The following is a 23,556-nucleotide window of genomic DNA, read 5'->3' on the forward strand; positions in this document are numbered from 1 at the left end:
TCAGCTACTTTTGCAATTATGTGTCCACAGGGGGCAATAGTGGTCCTTTTTGAAATTTGGAACCTGGCTGATAAAAATACACTTTTAGGTAACGATGTTAAACAGGTTAGGATCAGATCTGGGGTTTATTTGAGTCAAATGCACATTTATAAGAAGGGGGAAAAAATGGAGATTTCGTGCAGTATTTCGTAGCATGTAAGGTTGCGTGTGTGTGTGTGTGTGTGTGTTGGACACCATCCCGTTCGGTTCTTATATAACAGCTCATCCACTCGTCGTGTTTGCGCGCTCGGCTTGGCGACCTCCTCCGCTCCGGTTCATGACAGATTCCAAAGGTGGCCTTGGAAGATCTGCCTCCCTCCTTCCTCCTCTTCCTCCTCTCCCTCCTCTTCCCCCAGGGTACCGGGGATCAGCACCGTGGACAGCTCCCAGCCTCCTCACGCAAACCGCCGCCTGCGGTTCGCTGCTCGGGCGCAAAGTAGGACGCGGAGGGTTCGAGCGCACTCCGAACCCATGCGAGACTGCGGTTCGGTGGATCTACCCGCTTTCTGCTTGTTGACACCCGGATGTGACCCAGCTGAGGATCGTGTCTGAAGTCAGAAGCTGGAACAATGATCTCACGATACAAACCGGTAAGCGCTCCGAGCGACTCTTCCTTTCTTTGTGAGGGGAAAACTCTTCTGCTGTGTTCCGCTGACACCCACTGCCTGTGTTTGTCTTTAACCCACGTGAGAAAAGGACACAAATCTTGTCCTTTTATCACACGTAAATTTAAAAGCGCAGAGCTGGATCCCCGTTTGAACGGCCAGGTGAATGAATCAGCTGTGTGCAGTCTGGAACAGGATCAGCCATCGTCCTGGAGGTGAATAATAAAAGAGGGAAATATGGACGGTGCAGGGTATTATTATTTTTTATTTTTTTGCAGCAGATGGAGAACATTTTAAGACGTGCAACCCCCGCCTTCCTCCTTTTCTCTCAACATGCTTATATGATCCATTGTTTTACAACAATAAATCACTCTACCTGATTTAAGACTCAAATGCTTCTTTCTGCTGGAGCTTTAAAAGCACACATCAAAAGCATGGCTGCTGTTTTGGTTGTGACGTTTACAGATTTCAAGGATGCTGTTGTTGCTGTAGGCCTGTTTAATCACCAGAGCCTCTAAAAGCCTGGTTTTCCTCCCTGATCCCCCTCTGAATGTGTGTTGCTCCTCTTCCTCAGTCAGCTCTGTCTGATGCTTTAACTCACCCAAGGTCATCCATGGATGAGCTCTAAGCTGTCCAGGTGTGTTAATACAGGGAGTGCAGGACAAGAAAATGTTTCAACGTTTGGAGAATGCTAAGTTTCTTTTTTCCTTTTATTTCTTTGAATTAGAAATAAACAGCTTCACACTGTTAGACACTTTGTATTAGTTGTGTAAAATCAGATTCAGTGATAAACTCTGTTGTTTTCCTGTTTAGAAATTCTTCTGTGTTTTTGCAGTCACACAACTTCTGCATACTTTGCCCTATTCTAATCATTTATTTATCAAAACATTCAACTTGATCAGAAACGACAGTGAGCCATGGCTTTTAGTATTTGTAACTTTTATACTTTTTAAATTATTTTAACTTTACTTATAAAAAATTCCCCCCATAGCAAAAGATTAAAATCTCTTCAGTTCTTTGAAAAATATTGTTCTCCGAAATCTACTTATTGTCTTATACACTTTCTAACTTTTAGCTACTGTCTTGCTAATTTTAGTTTTTAGCTTCAGTTTAATTGTAGCTTTTAGCTGTGATTTTGCTAAATTTAGCTTTCAACACCTGTTTTGCTAATGTTTGTTTGTAGCTACTGTTTTGTCATGTTTATCTTTTAACTTTGGTTTTGGTTATTTCTAGAAGTTAGATATAGCTTTGGTAATTTTATTTTTTTAGCTACAATTTTGCTACATTTAGCTTTTGGCTTCTGGTTTAGTTAATTTTAGAGTTTAGCTACAGTTTTACTACATTTAGCCTTTAGTAACTGTTTTGCTGCTATCATATTCAATTTTTTCCAGAAACTGGAGCAGTATCTTAGTTCAGACATTTGATACGTTTACTGTCTTCTTTTGTGATTCTGTTTTTGTTGACATTTTCCACTCTGTTCCAACATTTTGGAAAAGAGGTCAAACTTTTTATAATTTTGTTTCTTTTAGTTATCGGTCTCTTTGTCACAAGCCCTCCTGAATTATTAACCATAGGCCTCATAGCTCAGCTCCTTTTATGTCTCTATTCATGGCAAATGGTGCTTATTCTTTGTGACTTTATTTCTCTTGTATGTCATCCCTGCCATCCCTAAACCTGTAGATTCTTACATCTTGTTGACTCATTTAACATCAGTCGATCCCTGAAAGAGGCTCCTCATTGTAAAGGTGAAGTTTTGTTCGGCTCCCTGCTTTTAAAGCGCTGACAGTTTTAAACATGAGATTATTCACCTGCTTTAAAGAAGCCCGAACTCCTTCTCTTAAGTGGCTCTACAGACCGACCTCTGAGCTATCTTTTCTCTTTAAGGGAAAGTAACTGATGCGCAGTTGCTATCATTTATGAATGTCAACACTGCTTTAACTGCATACAGAATGGTTTTAGAGCACTTCATAGAACAGAGACAGCACTTATTAAAGTGACTAATGTACTGCTAAGTGCATTTAAAAAGAGACTGCTCAGTTTTAGTTCTTTAAATATAAGTGCCACTTAATGTACTGTCAATCACAGCATCCTTTTTGAGCGTTTACAGTCCTGTGTAGATTTAATGATTTCAATTATAATGCTCATGCCTCTCAAACAGAGCATTGCAGTCACTCTATGGCTCAGTTGTGTAGAGATGTACCACAGGGATGAGTCCTCAGGACACTTTTTTTCTCTGTTTACATGCAGTTAAATCAGAACCATGGTGTGCATTGAATGACCCATAATTTCTTTGTTGAGCTACCAAATACTTATAGTTTTATTGGTTCCTTTCTTAGTACTTTTTAAGTAAACAACATCACCCTGGCTGCAAGAACTTTAACTTCCTTAAAAATACTCAAAATAAACAAAGTGATTAATCTAAAAAAGAAAAAATCAAGTTGTGTCTTTCAGGTGTTTACATAAAAGAGTTAAATATGCTTTTGTGTATTCTTGCCTGATGACGTAATGCACTTTACACAGTAGTTTCAAAGCTTTGGCGCCGGTCAAATCAATTTTATTATTAGGACTTAAAGACACACAAACATTTGTCTCCGACTTTCCTCCCTGTATTGGCTTCTTGTTAGATTTTGTATGGTTTTTAAACCCCCCCTGCTTACATTCATTGCCTTAAATGTCCCTGATTCTAATTACACAGGCTTATTGACATGTTATTATCTTATTGAGCGGATCACAGTGTGAGATGAACAGAGCCTTCTCTTTATAAAATCTCCGTCTGAAATCAGCCACATTATTTCACTATCTGACACCAAAACCAACTTTCAAACTTTTTTGAGAAAGCTTTTTCCAGTAGCAGATATCCTCAGACATTTAACTTGACTTGCTCTAATAAAGCACTTTGTAAATATAGTTAAGAGAAATGCAATACTACTAACATAATAATGATGTATTAATATTGTAAAAACAATCCACTTTTGCTCACTACTTTTGCTGAATTGACACAGAGTGCTCAAACCTGAGTTGTGCTGCACTTTACTCGGCCTGTTGTGTACTGATGTGATTTGTTTTCCCCTCACTGTTGAAATGATAAACCTACCAGATTTTTTTCTTTTACTTTCAGCTATGCTTTGTGTTGCTTTCCCATTTCATGGAGATTTTAGTGATTAAAAATAACTGTTTACCTCTTGTTGACATTCAAGTGTGCAGTTTTTCTGTTAGCTGCATAATTATTGACCTTTAGCATCCTCTTTAGAGTTAGTCAGGTGCTTAAAGGTAAAAAAAAAACCCTTTGTAATCTCTGCCATCATGTTTTGTATTGTCTGAATGAGACAACAAACTTCTGATTTTACAACTTAGCTCTAAAGAGCTTGCAGAAAACAGAGCATCAGTTTACATGGATATTTTTTTAAAAATAAAATGTTCTCTATGGAACTTAATAACTCTAATTATCTGTGCAATCTAGACTGTCTTTGTAAATATATTATGTTTCACTTTACTGCCTGAGAAATACTAAACCTCTGAAGCCAGTATAACTTTTTCAGTTAAAATAAAAACTTGTTTTTTGAATAAACAAGCAATATCTTTTTACATTTAAAAGATAAATGTGGAGGCCTTTGTCAATAAATTTCACCAACTTATTTATGACATTTACCGTGATATCCCTGCTCGACTTCCCCTCAGCTGAGACATCCTGCTCTGTTATTGGTGCTGCATGCTGGGCTGAGATATTTTAAAGCAACTGAGTCGCTTTGCTGGACAAGCTGTGTGACACCAATTCCAAAATTATCTCATTTTAATGATCTCATCCCTGAAGGGAGAGCATTGCAGTTTGTCTTGCACATAAGTTTGTATTGTTTTACAGTATACTGTATTATCTGAATGGCATATTGTGAATATAACATTTAGTGGATCATTTAAAAGCCTTCCTTGAAAGGATGCATATCACTGGTTGCTTTCATCACCAGAGTTTTAGATTAAAATCATCTTATGCTGAGAAGTGACAAAGTTATATGTTAGGATTGGTTAGCGCTCGGAGAATGACTCCCTGAGAGTTTCATTAAGAATTTGTCCACTGGTTCAGGAGATATTTTGTTAATGCTACAGACAGACGCACACAGACTTCAGCAAAAACTCATCTTTCACTTTCTGCATCGGGCAATAACTATTCAATATTGTTTTTTTATGTAGGCGCTAAGAGAGGAAGTTGTACTAAATTTGCAACACGTGCACAAGAAAACATAGGAAAGTATGTTTGAAAACTTGTGTAAACTGCTCATTACATCGAGCTTATCTCTTTGCTGTAATCGCTTGATGATAAACATGGAACACATTAAACATGAATTATTTTAGCCACCAAGAAAAGCCTACGAGGCTTCCCCTGTTGACAGATGGATTATCAGAATCTGCTCCCATGTGGGTCTCTGCTGATAAATCAGTGGTAACTACAGTTGGATCGCTCCCTTCAGGACCAGAGCCGACCCAGGAATTCATGAATTTTTCATTCCATTATGGTTAGAAAAAAATGCATTTTCTGCATAAATGCAGTGTGATTGCAGACTTTGGGGAAATTTGCTGAAGTAGCTAAAATTGCGTTCTTAAAGATAAAACAAAGCAGAACACCATCTAAAAGCTAAAGGTAGAAAAAGACTTACTAAAAATTAAAAGCAGAAAAACACTAGCTAAATGTTTCAAAATACTAGCTAAAAGTTAAAAGCAGCAAAAGGCTATTTAAAAGCTAAAAGTAGCAAAACAGTAGCAAGAAGCTAACAGTAGCAAAAGGTTTGCTAAAACCGAAAAACAGCTAGATGGTAGCTAAATGTTAAGAGTAACATAAAAAGAAAACTAGAGCAAGCATGCTGAAGCAGGTTTAAAAGAGAACAATATTTTTTAAGGAACTGAAGAGATTGTAATGCCATTTTGTATCTTTGTAAATAAAATTAAATGTTTGAAACTTATAAAAGATACAAAAACCAAAGGTCATTGCACCAATCTCCTGAATGAGCTGATATATGAATTGTTAAACAACACAAAGTATGCAGAAGTAAATTACAGAAAAGATAAGGAAAAATAAAATAAAAAAACAAATATTAGTCTAAATGCTGGATCAGCATCCACTCTGTTAATGTGTGCAGCCCACTTTGCCCCGGTACAATGTTAAGAAGTGAATGAGGTGGGTGTGAGGGATAATGCAAACCCAGAAAATGTGCTGTTGTGATTCAGATTAAAAGCTCTAACTCATGCTTCTCACGTACCTCTGTGTGACGTTTGCAGCATTCATCCAGCAGCAGCCAAGCCCCTCGTCTCTTCCCTTCCCCTCTCTCTGTTTTTCATTCCCTCCTGCCTTCACCTCCTACATTTAATGGCTCTGTTGCTCACACTTCCAGCCNCGCACACTCTGCCCGCACACTCTGCCCCTCTTCTCTCTTGTCATCCAAGGTCGACTTTGAACTCTCATTTGTGAGGAGACAGGAATAGCAGGTGCACTGCAGAATGCCGTTGCAGCTCTGTACGTGTGAGTGTGTGTGTGTGTGTGTGAAATGATGTGAGCGTGTCTAAATGCATCCTGGTGGAGCTGTGCAGAGCTGTGCACAAGTGAAGATTCAGACTTAGAGGATGTCCGCAGCCTGCAGGTGGACGGGATGCAGATGTTTCTCACCAGCATGAGGGAATGCTGCTTAGACAATCAGAGAGGAGAAGGAGCTGCCGCTGCTGCACCGGACTCTGACTCCGTCTCCGTCTCTGGTTTTTCTCTGGAGCTGATATTTTGGCTCTGAGTTGGAAAAGGAGGAGGTCACTTTGGGAATAACAGCCGAAGACGCAGCCTGTGTTGCCTCTGAAAAGACGACATGCTCTGAAAACATCATCTTCTGTCTGTCTCCTCTCTGTCTCTGCTCCTCCTCCTCCTCCTCTTCCTCTGCCTGCTCCCTGCAGAGTCCCAGCTCCACCATGTCCTTGGCTTTCTGTGGGAGCGAGAACAACTCATCAGCCTACAACGTGGACAAGGGGGTTCTGAACAACGGCTGCTTCCTGGATGCACTCAATGTGGTCCCACATGTCTTTCTCCTCTTCATCACCTTTCCCATCCTCTTCATTGGTGAGTCTAACTGGGAGGTGAGATTCTCAGCCTCTTCGCACCTCACCACAAATCACACACTCAGCACACACACATGATTTGTCAGCACAAATAAGAAGATCGATAGACTCTATCTCCCCTTGCTGTTCTTTATCTTTTAGTTTACTTACCTTTCTATGCTGATTCCATTGATGTTTTCTTTCTCTTACAGCATTTATAGACTTTAACACACTTAACATATTTTATTTATAAGCATCACAGACTGCATTTCTTTTTCTGAGTTAAAGCGCCTACATATACTGCAGCTGATGTGTAACAAATTGCTTGAACAGAGCACAACTGGAGATCATTTATTAGTTGTAATTAAAGACATTTCACCTCTCATCTAAAAGGCTGAGTCATAATAACCGATAAGAAGTTTCGGGTTGAAGTTGTTTCAGAAGCACGGATGTCCCACAGGATGAACAGTGTTTCTGTGACTCACATGCGACTCTCTAAGTGTGAATGTGTTCCTTGCAGCAGTCTGATTTTCATCATCAGGCATTAGAACTGAACTTCTCTTTTACTGAGAGATGAACCAGAACCAGAAAATAAAGCCCGGTTGCGTTTTTTTTATGTAAGCATCTAAGATTACCGTGTCCTTGATGACTCAGAACCTACGCTGACACGCTGAGAAAACATAATTCACCGAGTTGCAGTTTTTGAAAGCAAACGTGATCCTTGTGATGTTCTGCGCTGTGGTACACAGAAGCAAAATGATGCAAAAGCATCGTGTTACTCTTCCTTGGCTCACCTTTCTGGCTGCTGGCCTCGCTATTAGTGTCATCACTAGAGTGTAACTTTCCACACACTTTGCTGCCTCAGGTTCACAAGTTGCTGGCTCATCATCTGAGTTCATCACCGCTTTGCCTTTGGCTGTGGTGATAATGTTTTTGTCAGTGTCTGTGAATGTGTGTGTGTGTCTCATGAACCACAGGATGGATTTTAATGAAATGTTCAGAAAATAATCACTGGATGTACCTCTAAGTCAATTCAATTCAAAATGGTTGCCATAGCTTATCAATCTTAGCCTACACCAAAAATGTATATATCTCTGTGAATTTTACAAATATTGAGCTAAGATTTGGTGTGATAGTAGCTGACAGTTATTAACAACACATATTTTAAGCACTAACAGATTATGCATGATCTCACAAGATATCATAAACTTTATGCAAAATATTATTTTCAAATGGTCACAACTCTGTCATTTTAAACGGTATTTTAGCACCAATGAGGTGACTCTCAAAGAGCTGAAAACTTGACATACAGTAGAAGGATGACATCTCCCTTTTTTGTGCTCCACTTATCCACTTTTCTGTTTCATTTAATTATGTTGCACAATGTGCTGTCATGGTCGGATACAAGGACTGGACTGACAAAGAAAAAAACAAGCTGCCACATCCTGAAACAGGATCAAAGATAAACACCACTAACTGTGCTCTGGTAATAAGACTGGGTACCAGTTTCTGTGGCGTGGACACATAGGAAGTGACTTACTTCCTCCAGGAGTAACAGGAACAGTAAAACGCTTCTTGTGATCCAGAATCAAATTTCTCTGTGCACAGAAGGGCACAGAAATAGGTTTCAGTATAATCACTGTAATCATCAAAAGATTCATCAGGACAATTATGAGCCAGTTAATAGTTGGATGTCATCGCCAGTGACTTTTATTTGGAATAAATATCTTCATGTTTCATGATTGCCTTATTCACAATAATACTCCAGCTGCTTGAAGCGTTGTCTCTCCAATGTTTCTGCTTCTGTTTCATTTTAGATTAAAGTCCTGGCATTTCTCTAAGTAATGCATATTATCCGCTGCCTTTTATGCCAGAGATTTAAACTAAAATCAGATGTTTTGGTCAATTCTTGTAAATTATGTTCTGCAAAAACTCATGCAATATTGTGAGTAGCTCCATATCTGTAAAATTGATGAGTTATAGACATTTATGTGTTATTTAAGGCCATTTAGCTGTGGTGGTTAATTTGAATTGTGGTAAGTCCAAAAGTTAATTAGTTGTAGATGTAGATGTACATTCAGTGATTCATTTCTTAAAATCTGTTATGTGATTAATGGGATATTTTGCTAACGGACAAACAGGACTGACACCAGTAGTTAATACTAAAGTTTTCAGCAAATATATTGTGCAATGTTTAGTGCTTAAAGTATGTTTTAGCAACAACACTCAAAGTTTAGCTCAATATCTGTAAAGTTGGCTGAGTTAAAGTCATTTCTGTTTCTTAAGGTTCATTGGCTGTGGTAGCCATATTGAATCAGTTAATTATAACTTATTGTCTACAGACAGTAAAAATCACGTCACAAGTTAAAACTAATAAAACCTTAAAGTGTGACAGTGAAAACCTTCAGTGTGAATCTTTTGTTAGAAAACAGTCTATCTGTAAGCTGCAGGGTTCTTCCCTCCTCCCGATGTGCCTCCACTAACAGCTTTAGCACTGAAGACAAACCTCAGGAGGTGTGAAATATTTTCTGCTCACCTGACAGAACCTTTTAAGTCAAAGTCCTGTTTATAGACAGTACCATAGACCTACGGGATGTGCTGCTCAGCCCGTGTTCATGAAATTACAGAGGCACATAAACGCCGCAAGCATGAGAGGATAGTGTTCAAATAATGACTGAATGAACTGATTGGAAATGCACCAGCACACCTTTGTAAGACTATTTACATTGGCTCCCCAGTCAGATAAGAGGACTGTTCTCCCTTCAGTTCTGTTGAATGAGTCCAGGTTTACAGCTCCTGGCTGACATAAACCCTTTCAAGTCCCAATCGAATGACACAAAAGCATTTTCCTTTAGGTAAATCTGTTTGTTTTTATGTATGCGAGCAGCATGATGATTCTCCAAGCAATGTATGCATGAATTTTTTCACATTTGACTTCATGATTTGAAGTTGATTTGAATTGCAGTGAACGGTGCTTGAGCAGAATGAATGAATTTGCATGTGTGAAAAAGGAGCTGAAGAGGAAGAGATGCACTTCAGACCAGTCTGTGCCGACACTTCAGAGTGAGATAAACTAGTAAAGGTGCCAACAGCACAAGACTTGCTTACATGACCTCTTGGACGGAGATTAGCTTTGACAGCAGAGGCTAAATTTAATCATATAAATCCCACTTTGATGACCCAGACAGTGCTATAACATTGTGTGTACTGAGGCCAACATCTGTTTAAGTTAAAAAAAAAAGTACAAAGTGGTTGCATCCCTGAGAAGAGCTAATAAACACACCGTCTCAGGCTGGCAGCTTTAGTTTCCTAGCTTTGCCTGCCAAGCATCATTCAGTGTAATTAAAGTGTTAAAAAAAACAAGCTGGACTCTGAAATCTACGTTGGCGAGCTGCCATCTTTGTAGCTCATCTTCTGTAAGATATTCTTTGCACATTAGTGTCATTTCAAGGGGATTGGCTAAGTTAGTTTTCAAAATGTAGATTTAGTGAGTTCACAGACACAAAGGAAAAACTGAATGACTAAGGATTTAGGGCTGATGTGTGTAATATTTAATAAGTTTCTCCTGAATGTGTGTGAGGTGAACCGTCTTTACGATCTGTGTAAATGTTTCAGCATTCACACTGTTATTTTTCATAAGTTTTTCTGCTATACTTTGCATACTTTGTGCTATTTCAGTCATTTATGTATCAAAACGTTCAGGTCATGAAGGAAATGGGTACTTTGAATTTTGTTACTTTTATACTTTTCTAAATGTTTAACTTTATTTACAAATATTTTCCCCATAGAAATACACAGATATACATACTTCATTCAGTTTGAAAACATTATTTTCTTTGACATCTGTTTTAGAGTACAATACTTGCTCTGTTTTTGTTTTCTTATGCCACTTTTAGCTTTAAGCTACCATTCTGCAACTTTAGCTTTTAGCCAGCCTTCTGCTAGTTTTAGCTAACCATGTGCTACTTTAACTTTTAGCTGGCTTTTTGCTACTTTTTGCTTCTGGCTACTGTTTTGATACTCTTAGCATTTAGGTAGCATTTTGATACTTCAAGCTAGTTAGTTTTGCTGCTTTTGGATTTTAGCTTTTGATTTCATTTCTTTTTTAGGTTTTTGTTTGTTTGTTTTGCTTCTTTTAGCTTTCAGCTGCTTCTTAAGCTTTAACAACACATCTTCAGCTTTTCAGTAAATTTCAGCAGAGTCATTTGGAACTCAGTGTTCACAAAGCATATTTGCAAAAAATATATATATTTTTTTTAGTTTTTAATAAAACTTTTTCTTTCTCTGCATCTGAGGTTGGGGCAGCCAGAGTTCAAAGGTTCACATCCATCACAGCACCTGGCTTCACTTTCCCGGACACAACCTTCGCTGGCTGCTCACCTTCGTCCTGCTCTTCATCCTCGTCTGTGAGATTGCAGAGGGCATCGTCTCAGATGGGTGAGTTCTGCACCCAGAATCCAAATCGGTGTCCTTGCTATGGTTTCACTCATGACATTTCTTATGTATTGTGGTCTTGTAACACTGGTGGATTTCATATTTTATTTTATTTATTCATTTTGAGTGTATCTTGTATAATATTTTATATTATTTATTTATTTTTGAGTGTATCTTGTTTAATATTTTACAGCATTGAGGCAGCACTGATACAATAAGGGTATGGGAGAGTGCCCGCACTACAGAAATGTTACCCATATTTGATGAAAACTGCTTTTTTATGCCTTCACAATTACCCTAGTGGAGGAAAAGAGATGGTTTCTTTTTCAGCATTTTATTTGTGTGCCATATAATTAAATTTATTCTGCAATTCTTTTTTATTACTGCATGGCAGTAGTTCCTCGGAATGATTTTATTATCTAATCAAACACTGTTATCCACCTCTGATGGAAGTTTAATTCAATTAACTGCAGTTTGCACTTCCCAAACCACTGTTCATCATCAGAATCAACCCTCTTATCAGATTTGCTCCACAGAGCTCTCCTGAGGATCGATACAATCTACAGGTGATCATATTTATATTATTAGGCAGAGCTGGAGAGGAACTTCTTTCAAACCATTCATTACTTTACGGTCTGGGTTACCTAAACTGGAGCCCCATCCATCCCATTGAGTAAGGTTTAAAATTAGTGACAGAGATTCAGTCTCAGTTTGGTTTACTCAGGTGTCAAATTGAACGAGGTGTAAAACATTTAGCCTCAGATGTTTCAACAATGAAACATGTTTCTGCACCTAAGCTTATTTTGGACTTTGTTAAGTTTCTTGTTGCACTTTTATTCAGCCTGACCTTTTGCTGATGAGGAGCCTCTGTAGATGTAACATTCCACTAAAGTGTAAATTTGATTCCATTATACAAAATATGATAAGCCTCAGCATGTTTCTTTATTCTGTCAAAAGAACGTGGTTGGTAAAAAATTGAAATTAGAATAAAAAAGAAAAACCCTCAGTGCTCTAGGTGATACCGTTACAATGATTTATTTTTCTATCTGTGAGTTCGACATTTTAAACTCAAAAACTAAAGAAAAAGCTGCACCAAGCACATTTAAAGACACAAAACCATGAAATGCTGCTACTTTTAAGAGTTTTACCTTTGTATCTGTGCACAGTTTTGTCCAAGTCTCTTCGTTTGTTTAAATAATTATTCTGCGAAAGCCCTATTTGGAAAAATGTTTGCTCAGTTTTGTCCGATGGCTGTAAAAGAGTAAAATATGTTAATGTATGATCATAATAAGGTATTGAAATAAGACCTAATAAGTGCTTTTGAGGTTTTCACCTGCTTTTCACCTTAGAGCTGCACCAATCAAAACATCCGAACATGGGATGGCTAACATCCACCTGTTTCACCACTGACTGGCACAGTATAGACCAGGGGTAGGCAACCCTGGTCCTGGAGAGCCGCTATCCTTCATGTTTTATTTGTTTCCCTGCTCCCACACACCTGATTTAGTGGTTAAATTACCTCCTCATGTTCTGCAGAAGCCTGTTAATCACCCATTGATTTAAATCAGGTGTGTTGGAGCAGAGAAACAAATAAAACATGCAGGATAGTGGCCCTCGAGGACCAGGATTGGAGACCCCTGGTATAGACCGAGGCAGTCGGAGGCAAGTGTTTGTGTTGTTGTGCTCTGTTTTCACCACTGCCAATAAAAACAAGTCAATGAGCTGCAGTGGGTTTACCCAATGCAAAACATGCACCTAAAAAAAAATCAAACTCATTGCATGAACATAAAAATGAGAGGAATAAATACACAATTTTTTAGATGCTAATCCTACAATTCTCCCTCTCTCTCTCTGGGTGTTTTCTGTATGTTTTTGTTGTTTATTGTTTCTCGGTAAGACTGAGAGACTCTGCCGGTCAGAAGAGCTCTCCATCTGCCCACCCCTTCAGCGGGCTTTTTACACTGACCTCACCGCTGTTCTGAAGAGCCCAAAGTGGTTCTGTCTGTCATTATGTGACAGTGTAATGCTTGGCAAGGACCTGCTTTATGGATGTGATGTGTTTTTTAGGGTTTAATCATCTCCACAGCCCCATTTTCCAGGTTCTGACTCCTGGCTGAGTGTAAGAGTCCATACTGCCTCGGCGGGATCAGTGGAAACGTTGTCGCAAATCCTTTGTTGTTTCTTTAATGGGTTTCTTTCTCTATCTGGTGTTCCTTTTCAGGTTTACCCAATCCCTCCATCTCCATCTTTACATGCCTGCAGCTCTGGCCTTCATGGCTGGGATCACCTCGATTATCTACTATCATAACATTGAGACCTCCAATTTCCCCAAACTGCTATTAGGTACAGTATTCTGAAATCCTTCTAATCATTTGTTTTCTCTGAATACAGTCCACTGTGGAAGGAAAGCCTTTTGTAATATTTCCTTTTGGTACAGTAAATCTCTGTGTATTTACAGTTAAACATCCAGGTTTCTCAGGCTTTCAAAGTAAAAGCTCATCACACTTTACTGCATTAAATTTTGATCAAATTTTGTGAAACTATTTAACCATCAGAGCAAAATATTTGTGCTACAAACCAGGATTTGTCTAACATGGAATGAAATTGTTGTTTTTTGTTCATGCGTTAATGCGACAAAATGTCAAAACATCTCAATAAACAGCACGGAGCAGAGAATGTAATAAAACACAGTTGGTACAATCAACATTAGGTTTAAAGGAGAGTTCAGAATCATTTTGGTTCAGTTAAACATCAAAAACTGATCAAAATATAATGCTTAAAGAAATGATGGGCTTTTATTTTGAAAGCCTGATGATGATCAACGTCATGTTTCTGCTTTTTGGGAATGTTTTGATGGTGATGGAGTTGGAGCATTAGAGTACAGACCTCAGTTAACTAATCGGTGTAATGCGAGCCTGACTCACGGATGGTTCATTATTTTTAAATAATAATCTCTGAGGTCAGTATCAAAACAGATTTTGTGGGCAGATAATAATTTTGTCCTTTTAAATGAAAGTAATGAGACCTTTTCCTAGATTTCCTATTATGAATTTTTGTTTTTTAAAAAAAATGTAAGCAGTCTCAGCCCTCTGCCTGTTAAAGATTTCATTAAATAAATGATTAAATAACACCCTTCATCTTTCATCATAATCGGCTCATTTCATGTAAAAAATGCCCTGCTGGTTTCCACCAACTACTGATGTAGTTTTTCTTTACTTCCTATGCTTCATTAACTTGTCTGCATGCAGGCTTTGATCTTTTTACTTCCATCAGTTCACCGAGCCGCCTTTGGCTTTTAGGTTTCCATATCGCAGCCAGATATTCATCTTCTAAACAGAGGCTCTGGCACTGACCCCCATGCTGATAAAGTCATGCCAAAGAAGCTCTGCTTTACAAACAAGTAAACACTACGTGAGTCTTCTGCGGAGTCAGGCTCTGTTCTCTGATGTTTTTTTCATGTTACCCACAAGTCTGGCTCTTCTTTTATTCTTGTTTTCGTGCTCAGACTCCCAGTTTACAGTAAACCTCTCAGACAAACATTATGTGATTCTATCAAAGGGTCTCGTGAAAGGAAAGTGGCGTTCCTTGCTGCAATTTGCTGGGTTCAAGTTGTCGGCCTTGACATCTGATAGTTGCCTATTGGAGAAGCTTTTTTGTCAATACTGTTGAGGAAGAGTAAAAGGAGAAAAGAAGAAGTAGTGTAGCATTTCTAAGCTGTGATTTTGGAGGTTCTCATTGTAGCTGACGGACTGGAGGACTGAATTAAACGGTTCATGCACAGAAAAGATAATCCTCAGCAAAGAAATTGTGCTATCAGTTGAGCTGTGGTTTGTTTTGAGTAAATTGGAAAAGTGTATGAAACCATTAAAAAACTGAGTTCATGCTCACTAATTTATAATAACATAAACATGGCTTTTTAGACCCTAGCCTTTTCAGTCAAGTTATTCCTTTTTTTTCTTTGTTTATCTTGTGTTTTGTTTGTGTCTTTCTCTCAGCCCTGCTGATCTACTGGGTGCTTGCCTTCATAATGAAGACCATCAAGTTCGCCAAGTACACAGAACATGGCATCGGCCCCGGGCAGCTTCGCTTCTGCATCACGGGGCTGCTGGTGCTGCTGTACGGACTTCTACTGGCTGTGGAGATCAATGTCATCCTGGGCAGGGTGAGTGTGTGTCAGCGGGTTTGTCTTCCTTCAGTCAGGAGCGGGCTTTGATCAGCGATGCGGCCCACAGTCAGCTGAACAGAATGTGGATGCAGTGATGCTGCTCGTGTTTTACTGAACTGCATGAACTGGCAGACGTGGCTGAGGGGGCAAAACAATCACCTGAACGACAGATTTTAAACACGCAAAAACAGAGAAATGAACAGTTTGTAGCTGCTGTTTCAGAATGAAGAGATGTGGCTGCTTTAGCTAAAAGCTAATATGCTCAAAATGTCAAACTTAGACATTTGTGGAGTGATATTAGCCTGCATCACTGTTCTTATAGTTGCCAGATCTGAGGATTTTTGTGCTGGTTGTCAGGGATACAAATAACAAACATATTCATAAACAAAAAGAAATGCACTTTAAATAAAATAATTCACTAACTAACTCCAGGGTTGTGTTTGATTTGTTCACTTATTCACCATAAAGTGCCCTATCTTACAATCAGTTATTTTGTAGTGATGTTTGAAGTTTGAATTGCAATTTCTCATCGACTATCTAATGACCTGCAAACTTGTCATGTAGTTGTAGATTACATTGGTGTAAATAGACCATAATGCATTGCAGCCTGAGCCAAGTATAACGCTAACGTCCACGGCTCATTATTGTGACTTTCAGACTTTAATTATCTAGAATATTTCTAATATAAAGATCTCTGCAGCTCTGTCTGTGCTGCAGGGCTCGACAATTATTGGAAAACTGTGAAGTGAAACTAGCTTGAGTCTAAATATGAAACATTAAAGAATGTTGCGAGTCACAGCGTAAATCGAACTTCATTTCAGCTGTTATAATACTGTGGCTTATTTTTATATATTTTTTTGTTTGCACATAAACTACAACTTTAAAAGCAGTTGTTCTGCACAGAAATATTACGCCATACCACCATGCCAGCCTTTACACACACAAATTCTGGTATTAGGATAGTTTCTGAGCAAATTTTTCTTCCTCAGACTTTGCAAGACTCTTTCAGTCAATCTTTCTACGGAACAAAACTGTAATTTATTTGAATACTTCACTTGTAAAGCACTTAAAAACATTGAAAAAGGTGTTTTGTTCATGACATCATCACAGTATGACATGAATGCAAAGTGTCAAATAATACAGAAGATCGATTTGTTTTATTTATTTAAAATTATTCAAAAGTTAGATCATTTCAGGACACTATGTAAAAAAACAAACATGTTCAATACTAATCCAGTTCCATGCTGCTCAACTCAATCTATTCAATCCAAAGCTGAAAAGCAGAAATTAATTTTTACTTCTTATACTAAGCTTGAAAATGACTCTAAGTTTTCCATTCATCAGTATTTAGTCATAAAACAAAGTTTTGTGCAGATTAAAACTCTGACCTGATTCAAATTTCTTAAGAAACATGTATAAGAAAGGCAAGAAATGAATAAAAGAAGAAGAATCAAAAGAGGTAAAAGCTCAACTAAAAGTTAAACACATGAAGACGAAGGTCACAACCTCTCAGCTTTATTTACCACAACATGAACCCCCTCTGACATGTAGCTCGGTTCAAAGCCCTAACAGACATAAATGAGGCTGAAATGTTTTCAAACCATGTATTTGCTGCTGTTTTATTGATCGCACAACAAAGCCATCAAACTTTAATCCTCAGATTATTCATTTTTTGACATTTGCCGCCGTCTGACCCTTCCCGAACATAAAAAAGAAAATGCCAGAGGAGTGTACACTCGCCCGGCTCTTTCCCCGGGACACTTCAGACTGTGTTTATCTCTGTTAACCTCCGCTCAGAGCGCGCATCTGTTACTGCGCTGGACTCCCCTGGGAAATTTTCCCATCATGCCCTGCACTCGGCCTGTTGCAGCTGCCTTATTTTATCAGCCTCGTCACGAAGGTTCGAACGTTCCTGCATTTATGTGATCAGTAATTGATGTGCAATTATCCAAATTAAATATGAACTCAAGTGATTAAATGCTTGTATCACATGGTCATTATTCTACTTGTGACTCATTTCCTGACATAAAACAAATTGTCTTTTCATATTTTTTTGAAACCAAGAAATTAGTGACATCCATTTATACTCTGACCTATTTTGCAACAGAATGATTACAAATGAAATATAATGATTCTTGGTTTATTCACATGCTTATAAATAATCCAGACATTTGTCAGTAAATTTTGAAGAGGCACCACATCTATTCTTGTCCACTTTTCCACTATTTTTTGCTTTGACTCGATCTAAAAGCTTCAGTCTGTAGTTTAAACTAGTGTTAAGTTTTGCCAAGTTGCCATGGCGACAGACGCCATCATGTTATTGATGCAAATGTTCTTTCAGCAGCTATATTTAAGCCCTCTAATAACAGTGTGTTCAACACAAATATCCATTGTGTTTTAGTTTTCTTTAGCCGAATGTGTAGCGATGATTATATACCTGATGTTTCAGTTCCAAATTCCCTCTAATCAGAGGTTTTCAGTTCCCCAGCAGAGTCAAAGAGTAACCTCACTTCTCGTTTTTATTTGCAGCGCTACATGTGTTTCGCCAATCCAACAGAAGTGAAGCCCCCCGAAGACCTTCAGGACCTCGGCGTTCGTTTCCTGCAGCCCTTCGTCAACTTGTTGTCCAAAGCCACCTACTGGTGGATGAACACCTTCATCACCTCCGCTCACCGACGGCCCATCGACCTGAAGGTCATCGGCAAGCTGCCCATCGCCATGAGAGCGCTCACCAACTACATCAAGCTCCGCCAGGAATTCGAGGAGCAGAAGGTGAGTTCTGATTGGTTGGGTTTCATGAGCAGCAAGGGATTGCTGATAGGACGCGTTTGTGTCATTTGAAATAAATCCACAGCTCACATGGTTACGAGTAAACTTCACAGATTAAGTCTGTTTTGTCTCAAATCTCAGTCTGAAGGAGCTTTTGATGCGACTGAATCTGAAACAACAATTATTTATCAGAAAGGAGAACAACAGAATGCGATTTATATTAAAATAAAAACAATCTTATATTAACAATTAATATTTAGGTGAAAAAAGAAGTTTATTTTTAGCTGAGACTGAGCTACAGAACATATTCTGAGTACCAACAGTTTTTACAACATCTTTGTTTAAGATTAAGCCATTAATTATTGAGTCAACTCTTTCTGTTAGCAAAATATTTCATGAACCGCTGCTGCATAAAATTCATGACAGGCGATATGCATTTTCTTACTTTTCAAATTTTGTTAGTGTCCATGTATTAATAACAGTATTTGTTCTCCTAAAATAAATCACATCCCCCTCTGTAATCAAACATACGTAGGTAGATGAGTTTACAAAGTAGAAATAATCTTTCTTTTAAATTAAATTCTTATCATCAAGAGACATAATTGGATTTTCTGCTTGGAGGAAAATAAGATTTTAAGCATTTCTGTGCAGCTTGTTTGTCTCCTGCTGTCCTCTATCTGGCATTTTTTTCATCCTTCTTGCTATTTTTAATATATTTTTTGTCTTATATTCAAAATGACATCCTCTTGAAGAGTTATTTTCTTTGTCCCGCTGTTCTCATATTAAAGCAGTTTATGTGATGATTCAGGCCAGCTTGAACTGGAACAATTAAACTTTACTTGAACGTCACATAGGAAGTCCTTCAATAATATAAACAGGAAAACGTCAGATTGCCTCGAGCAGACACGTACAAGGTCTGCAAATCCTAGGCTTTTTCATTTGTTTTTATTTTAAGGTTTTTTTTGTGTGTGTTGTAGTTGCATGTTTTTTTACTTTTATGTTTGGTGCTGTTTAGGAAACGTAATTTCCAGGGAAGAATATTTTTTTGTTGTTTTGCTGTGCATGTTTGTAGTATTTCTTCTCCTCTGTGTTTGTGAGATAAAGAAGCCAGAATGACTCAGCAGTTACAAAATGATTCCTCACAAACACTGAAGTTATTGGCTGGCTTTTTGTATTGCTTTGAAGCTTCGTCGTTTTGAGTTCTTCTTTTTTTTTAGACAAAGATATTTTAAATAAAGAGAAATTAGTTTTCAGTGTCAAAGAAGTCTGCTAAAAAATAAATTTAAAAACAGGCTGGATCACCATGGTAACCTAAGCTGCACATTTACCTCTCTGTGGGAGGAGGATCTGCTTGAAGAGGCATTTTAACATTTTATTTCAATAATATTCTCTGATGAAGAGTGTCGCTTAAAGAAATGTGTTACACAACTAAGTCTGTATGCATCTTATTGCTTTGGAAACAACATTAGAGCTCTTAAATATGCAGAAAACATCTTGATATGTTTGTATAATTAGCTGCTAAAATGCATTTTATAACTCTGACACCTCAGCTAATAGGCAGTGATTAAAAATACAAGATATGATGTCAAATCTGTGTTTATAAAAAACATAACTAACTTTAAATTTAGGCAAAATTACTTTCACACTTTTTGTAGAGGAAAGTAGAAGCACCTTTTATTAAAATTTATGTTGAATTCAAAAACTTTATGTTCATTTATTGTAGACATAAATATCAGTGAGCTGCATTGTGCGTTGAATTAAACTCTTTGACCTGTTACTTTACAAGCTAAAACACACCTTATGTTGAGCTTTTTATTTATTCACAATAATCATTTTCTGTGATGCAAAAAAGAACTAAAATAGGTGACATGCAAACAACCCTCGTTTAAGCAGAAAAAGAGCAAAGTAATGATGTCCCTATTACGAGTATAAAGGGGAAAAAACTGGGTTACCACATAATCAGTAGAGATAATGAGGCATATTATTTCTGAGGCTTGATAAAAGAAAGATATCAGTACAAAAGGTTTCATTTTCTAAAAAAAACATTTATCTCCTGAAATCTATATTTACCCTATTTTAGTTATTGATTCCATTATACATGGCCAGATCTGTAATTCAGCTTGTAAAAATCACCAAACAGACAAATTATACAATGATAATGATAATGGTTTGGTTTTCTGAAAAACAACATATCTCTCTCAGGGTTTTTAATCTTGGTCTCATTATCACCCACCACCAATGGTGAGGATGATAATTGGTAACCAATGGACAGATTTTAATGAATTTCTCCAAAAGGAATCACTGAATCTACAACTTTTGGAGTCAACCCCAGTCAAGATGGCCGCCACTGCTAGGTGACCTTAGCAAACACAAAAAGGATTAGAACTCAGTCAGTTTGACGGATTTTGATATTAAACTTGATGTTAACTCCTTCAAGAATTTCTAGACCTTGATTTTCTTGCAGTTTTGCCCTTGCAGGTCTCGTTAGAGGACACTTTTTCCTTACAGATCATTCTTTTGCGTGTCCCTCCGTCCACATGTCAGGGGTCAGACGTAAGGGGGCCTCCTCTGCAAGGTCACTGTTTTCCAGTGTTTGGAAGGTCACCCGAGATTCGTCACTGCTGCGTCTGCGTCCGGTGTGAACGCAACCCTGCTTCCTTCCCGGCAGGAGCGAGGGATGAGAGAGACGTAGAGATCCCAGTGGAGCGGTGGGGAAGGGCGGCAGCGGCGGGGGCGCTTAGAGGGGGGTCTGGAGGCGCTGGGTCAATCCTCTTTTACTGTGAACGAGGCGACATCCCGACCCTTGAGGGGCTGAACGAGCTGCGCTTCATGGGAAGCTGGTTTCACTCAGAGAGTGTGAGAAGGAAACCGCTTCCTTCCCAGTTTGTTTGAACCTGGGATCGATGAGAGGAAGAGAGGAAGAGCTGCTGTGTGCGTAAGAGTGATGTACGCAGTGACACGTGTTACGTATGAAAGCTGAGGTTCAATACGAGCTCCAGTGAAAAGATGGAAACACATGATAGCAGTCACGTCTGTTCTCACAGAGAGTGACTCACGTTCACACACACACACACACACACACACACACACACACACACACACATTCAGAATCTGAACAGTTTAAAGCAACATGATGGTCCAGATGTTTTCCTCTGTTCAGTGAGTCGCTAAACCAAATCATCGGTGTTCCTAATAAATTACAACATCAAATGAGTTTTAATTTCCTGAAAAATTCTGTCAATTAAAATTATCAGAAGCTGATTCTGCGAGCTGGGTTATCCTCTGCCCCACGGATGTGACCATTACTTCCACAGCAGTTACTGTGACCATGCACACTGAATGTATGTATGCGATGCAGTCAGCTCCTCTGTTAATCACCACAATCTCTGATGCAGAGGCAGCAGCAGTGAGAGGGACGGGGGCAACAAACTTGACCTCATTTTATGGCTTTCTGCAGGAGTTTGAATCAGCACTTCAGTTAATGGTGCTTTTGGGTCCCAGCGATTATTTCTTTTTGCTCTCAGAGCTTTCTTTTACTGTCTGACCCACTCTATTTCCCTTTTGTTCAGCTGCCAGTTAATCTCCCCAGAGAAATGGTAGCATCTCCACCAAGACTAAACCATCTAATATACTCCCTCCTTCTTCATCGACAGCCATTGTCTTGACCCTAACGCAGCACTAGATCATTACAGATGAGGATTAATGTGTGTATTTTAGATTTAAAAGTCAAAATCCTTTAAAGAAGCCCTGAATTTTGAATAGTTTCTGCTTTGAGTTGCATTCAGCAAAGGGTATTTTATTGAAGTTTCTTAATGATTCACCTCAGCGTGCTGATATTTTTCATCTTTATTCTTATTTTATTATTTTTTACCTCTTATTTAGAAGCCTCAGGGCACTGCTCCCCAAGGACCAAAATGGATTTGGCAGGCTTTAAGGAAGGCATTCGGCCGGCCTCTCATCCTCAGCATCACATTCCGCTTCATGGCCGACCTGCTGGGCTTTGCAGGCCCTCTCTGCATCTCTGGCATCGTTCACCACATCAGTAAAGACAATCGCACTATTCAACAACCGGTGAGAGGTCTCCTACTCTGCACTGCTTTTTTTTTATACAAACATCAAGCGATAAAACTGAAGGAATTAAATCCTCTGGATGTTTTCTGAGCCCTTTCTTTTCTGAAAAACTGAGATCTGGACAACATTTCTGATACCCCAGTCTGAAATAGTGGTAATATTTGACTTAAAAAGCGCTTTGATGATATTTTAAATAAACGTCTTCTTTTTCTTTTTCTTCTTTTGGCTGTTCCCTTTTCAGGGGTCGCCACTCCTCCATCTAACTCTGTCTTCTGTGTCCTCTGTCTTCACTCCAATTCCCTCCATGTCCTCTCTAACTGCATCCATATGTCTCCTCTTTGTCTTTTTCCTGGCAGCTGGGTCTCTAACATCCTTCTACCAATATACCCACTGTCCCTCCTCTGCACATGTCCAAACCGTCTCAGTCTGGCCTCTAACTTTATCTCCCAGTCGTTCCACCTCTGCTGTACCTCAACATCTTCAGCTCTGCCACTTCCTGTTCTGTCTCCTGTCTTTTTGTCCATCCCACTGTCTCCAAACCATACAATATGGCTGCTCTCACCACTGTCTTGTAAACCTTTCTTTTGACCTTTGCTGCCACCCTTTTGTCACAAATCTTGATATTTAAAAAAAAAAAACACTTAACAGAATTCAAACTATTCTAAGTAATCACAAAAACAAAGCAAGACAGAGACGTCACACTGTCTCCACTTCGCCTCTCTGAGGTCACAGAGTGAGACTTGTACGATGCCCTCTTTCCCCCTGTGCACCTGCCTGACGTTGCACTAATGTGCACCTCTTCAAATATTTATGGGACTTATTGCTGCTGCAGCTCTTTCAGCTTCTTGGATTCCACGCAGAGCAGACAGCAACCCGGGCATCTGTCTGCACAAAAGAAACGTGGTGCATTTGTTAGTAACAGCCAAGAGATGTGTGCCATAATATCAGAATTTCATTAGAGAACCATGAAAGGCTCGTGAATCATTAAAAGAACAAACTCACCGGAGTGGTTCAGCGTGGCAGAGAGAGGGAGAGTAAAAGTGGACTCCTCCTCCATCAGAGGGTGATGAGAATGTCTCTGAGAGGCAGAAGAAAGAAAATGCGAGAAAATTTACTGACGAGTTTCAGACTTGAAACATTTTTCTGTTTTATAGTAGCCACCTGATGCAGAATTAATTATTCGTTAATGGAGTATCCATCAGCTGTGTTCTTCTTGGGTTTCCAGCTTGTGTTCACATATGATGCAGAATTAATTATTCGTTATTGGAGTATCCATCAGCTGTGTTCTTCTTGGGTTTCCAGCTTGTGTTCACATATCAGCTGCAGAAGCTCCTGTTCATTTTTACTTTAATCGAGTTTCACAAATATTGAAGCCTGCTGGAAAAAAAGAAATAATGCATTTAA

At 38.7% G+C, this 23,556-nt stretch overlaps 1 protein-coding gene across 4 annotated transcripts in view; it reads left to right on the plus strand.

The window, feature by feature from the left end:
• The first annotated feature begins 77 nt into the window (after positions 1-77).
• Positions 78-23,556, plus strand: part of abcc8 (ATP-binding cassette, sub-family C (CFTR/MRP), member 8) — an 82,743-nt gene continuing 59,264 nt past the window's right edge. For 3 of the 4 annotated variants that reach the window (XM_025006522.2, XM_017418967.3, XM_017418968.3), the window contains exons 1-7: positions 78-629; positions 6,573-6,735; positions 11,009-11,150; positions 13,369-13,490; positions 15,143-15,309; positions 17,842-18,084; positions 21,964-22,152. In XM_025006522.2, the coding sequence (XP_024862290.1) occupies positions 609-629; positions 6,573-6,735; positions 11,009-11,150; positions 13,369-13,490; positions 15,143-15,309; positions 17,842-18,084; positions 21,964-22,152 (1,047 nt within the window). In that variant the 5' untranslated portion in view covers positions 78-608. The remainder of the gene's footprint in view (positions 630-6,572; positions 6,736-11,008; positions 11,151-13,368; positions 13,491-15,142; positions 15,310-17,841; positions 18,085-21,963; positions 22,153-23,556) is intronic. The other variant, XM_017418966.3, reaches the window with a different exon arrangement.

The sequence above is a fragment of the Kryptolebias marmoratus genome, linkage group LG11 (genome assembly GCF_001649575.2).
Source record: "Kryptolebias marmoratus isolate JLee-2015 linkage group LG11, ASM164957v2, whole genome shotgun sequence".
NCBI lineage: Eukaryota > Metazoa > Chordata > Actinopteri > Cyprinodontiformes > Rivulidae > Kryptolebias > Kryptolebias marmoratus.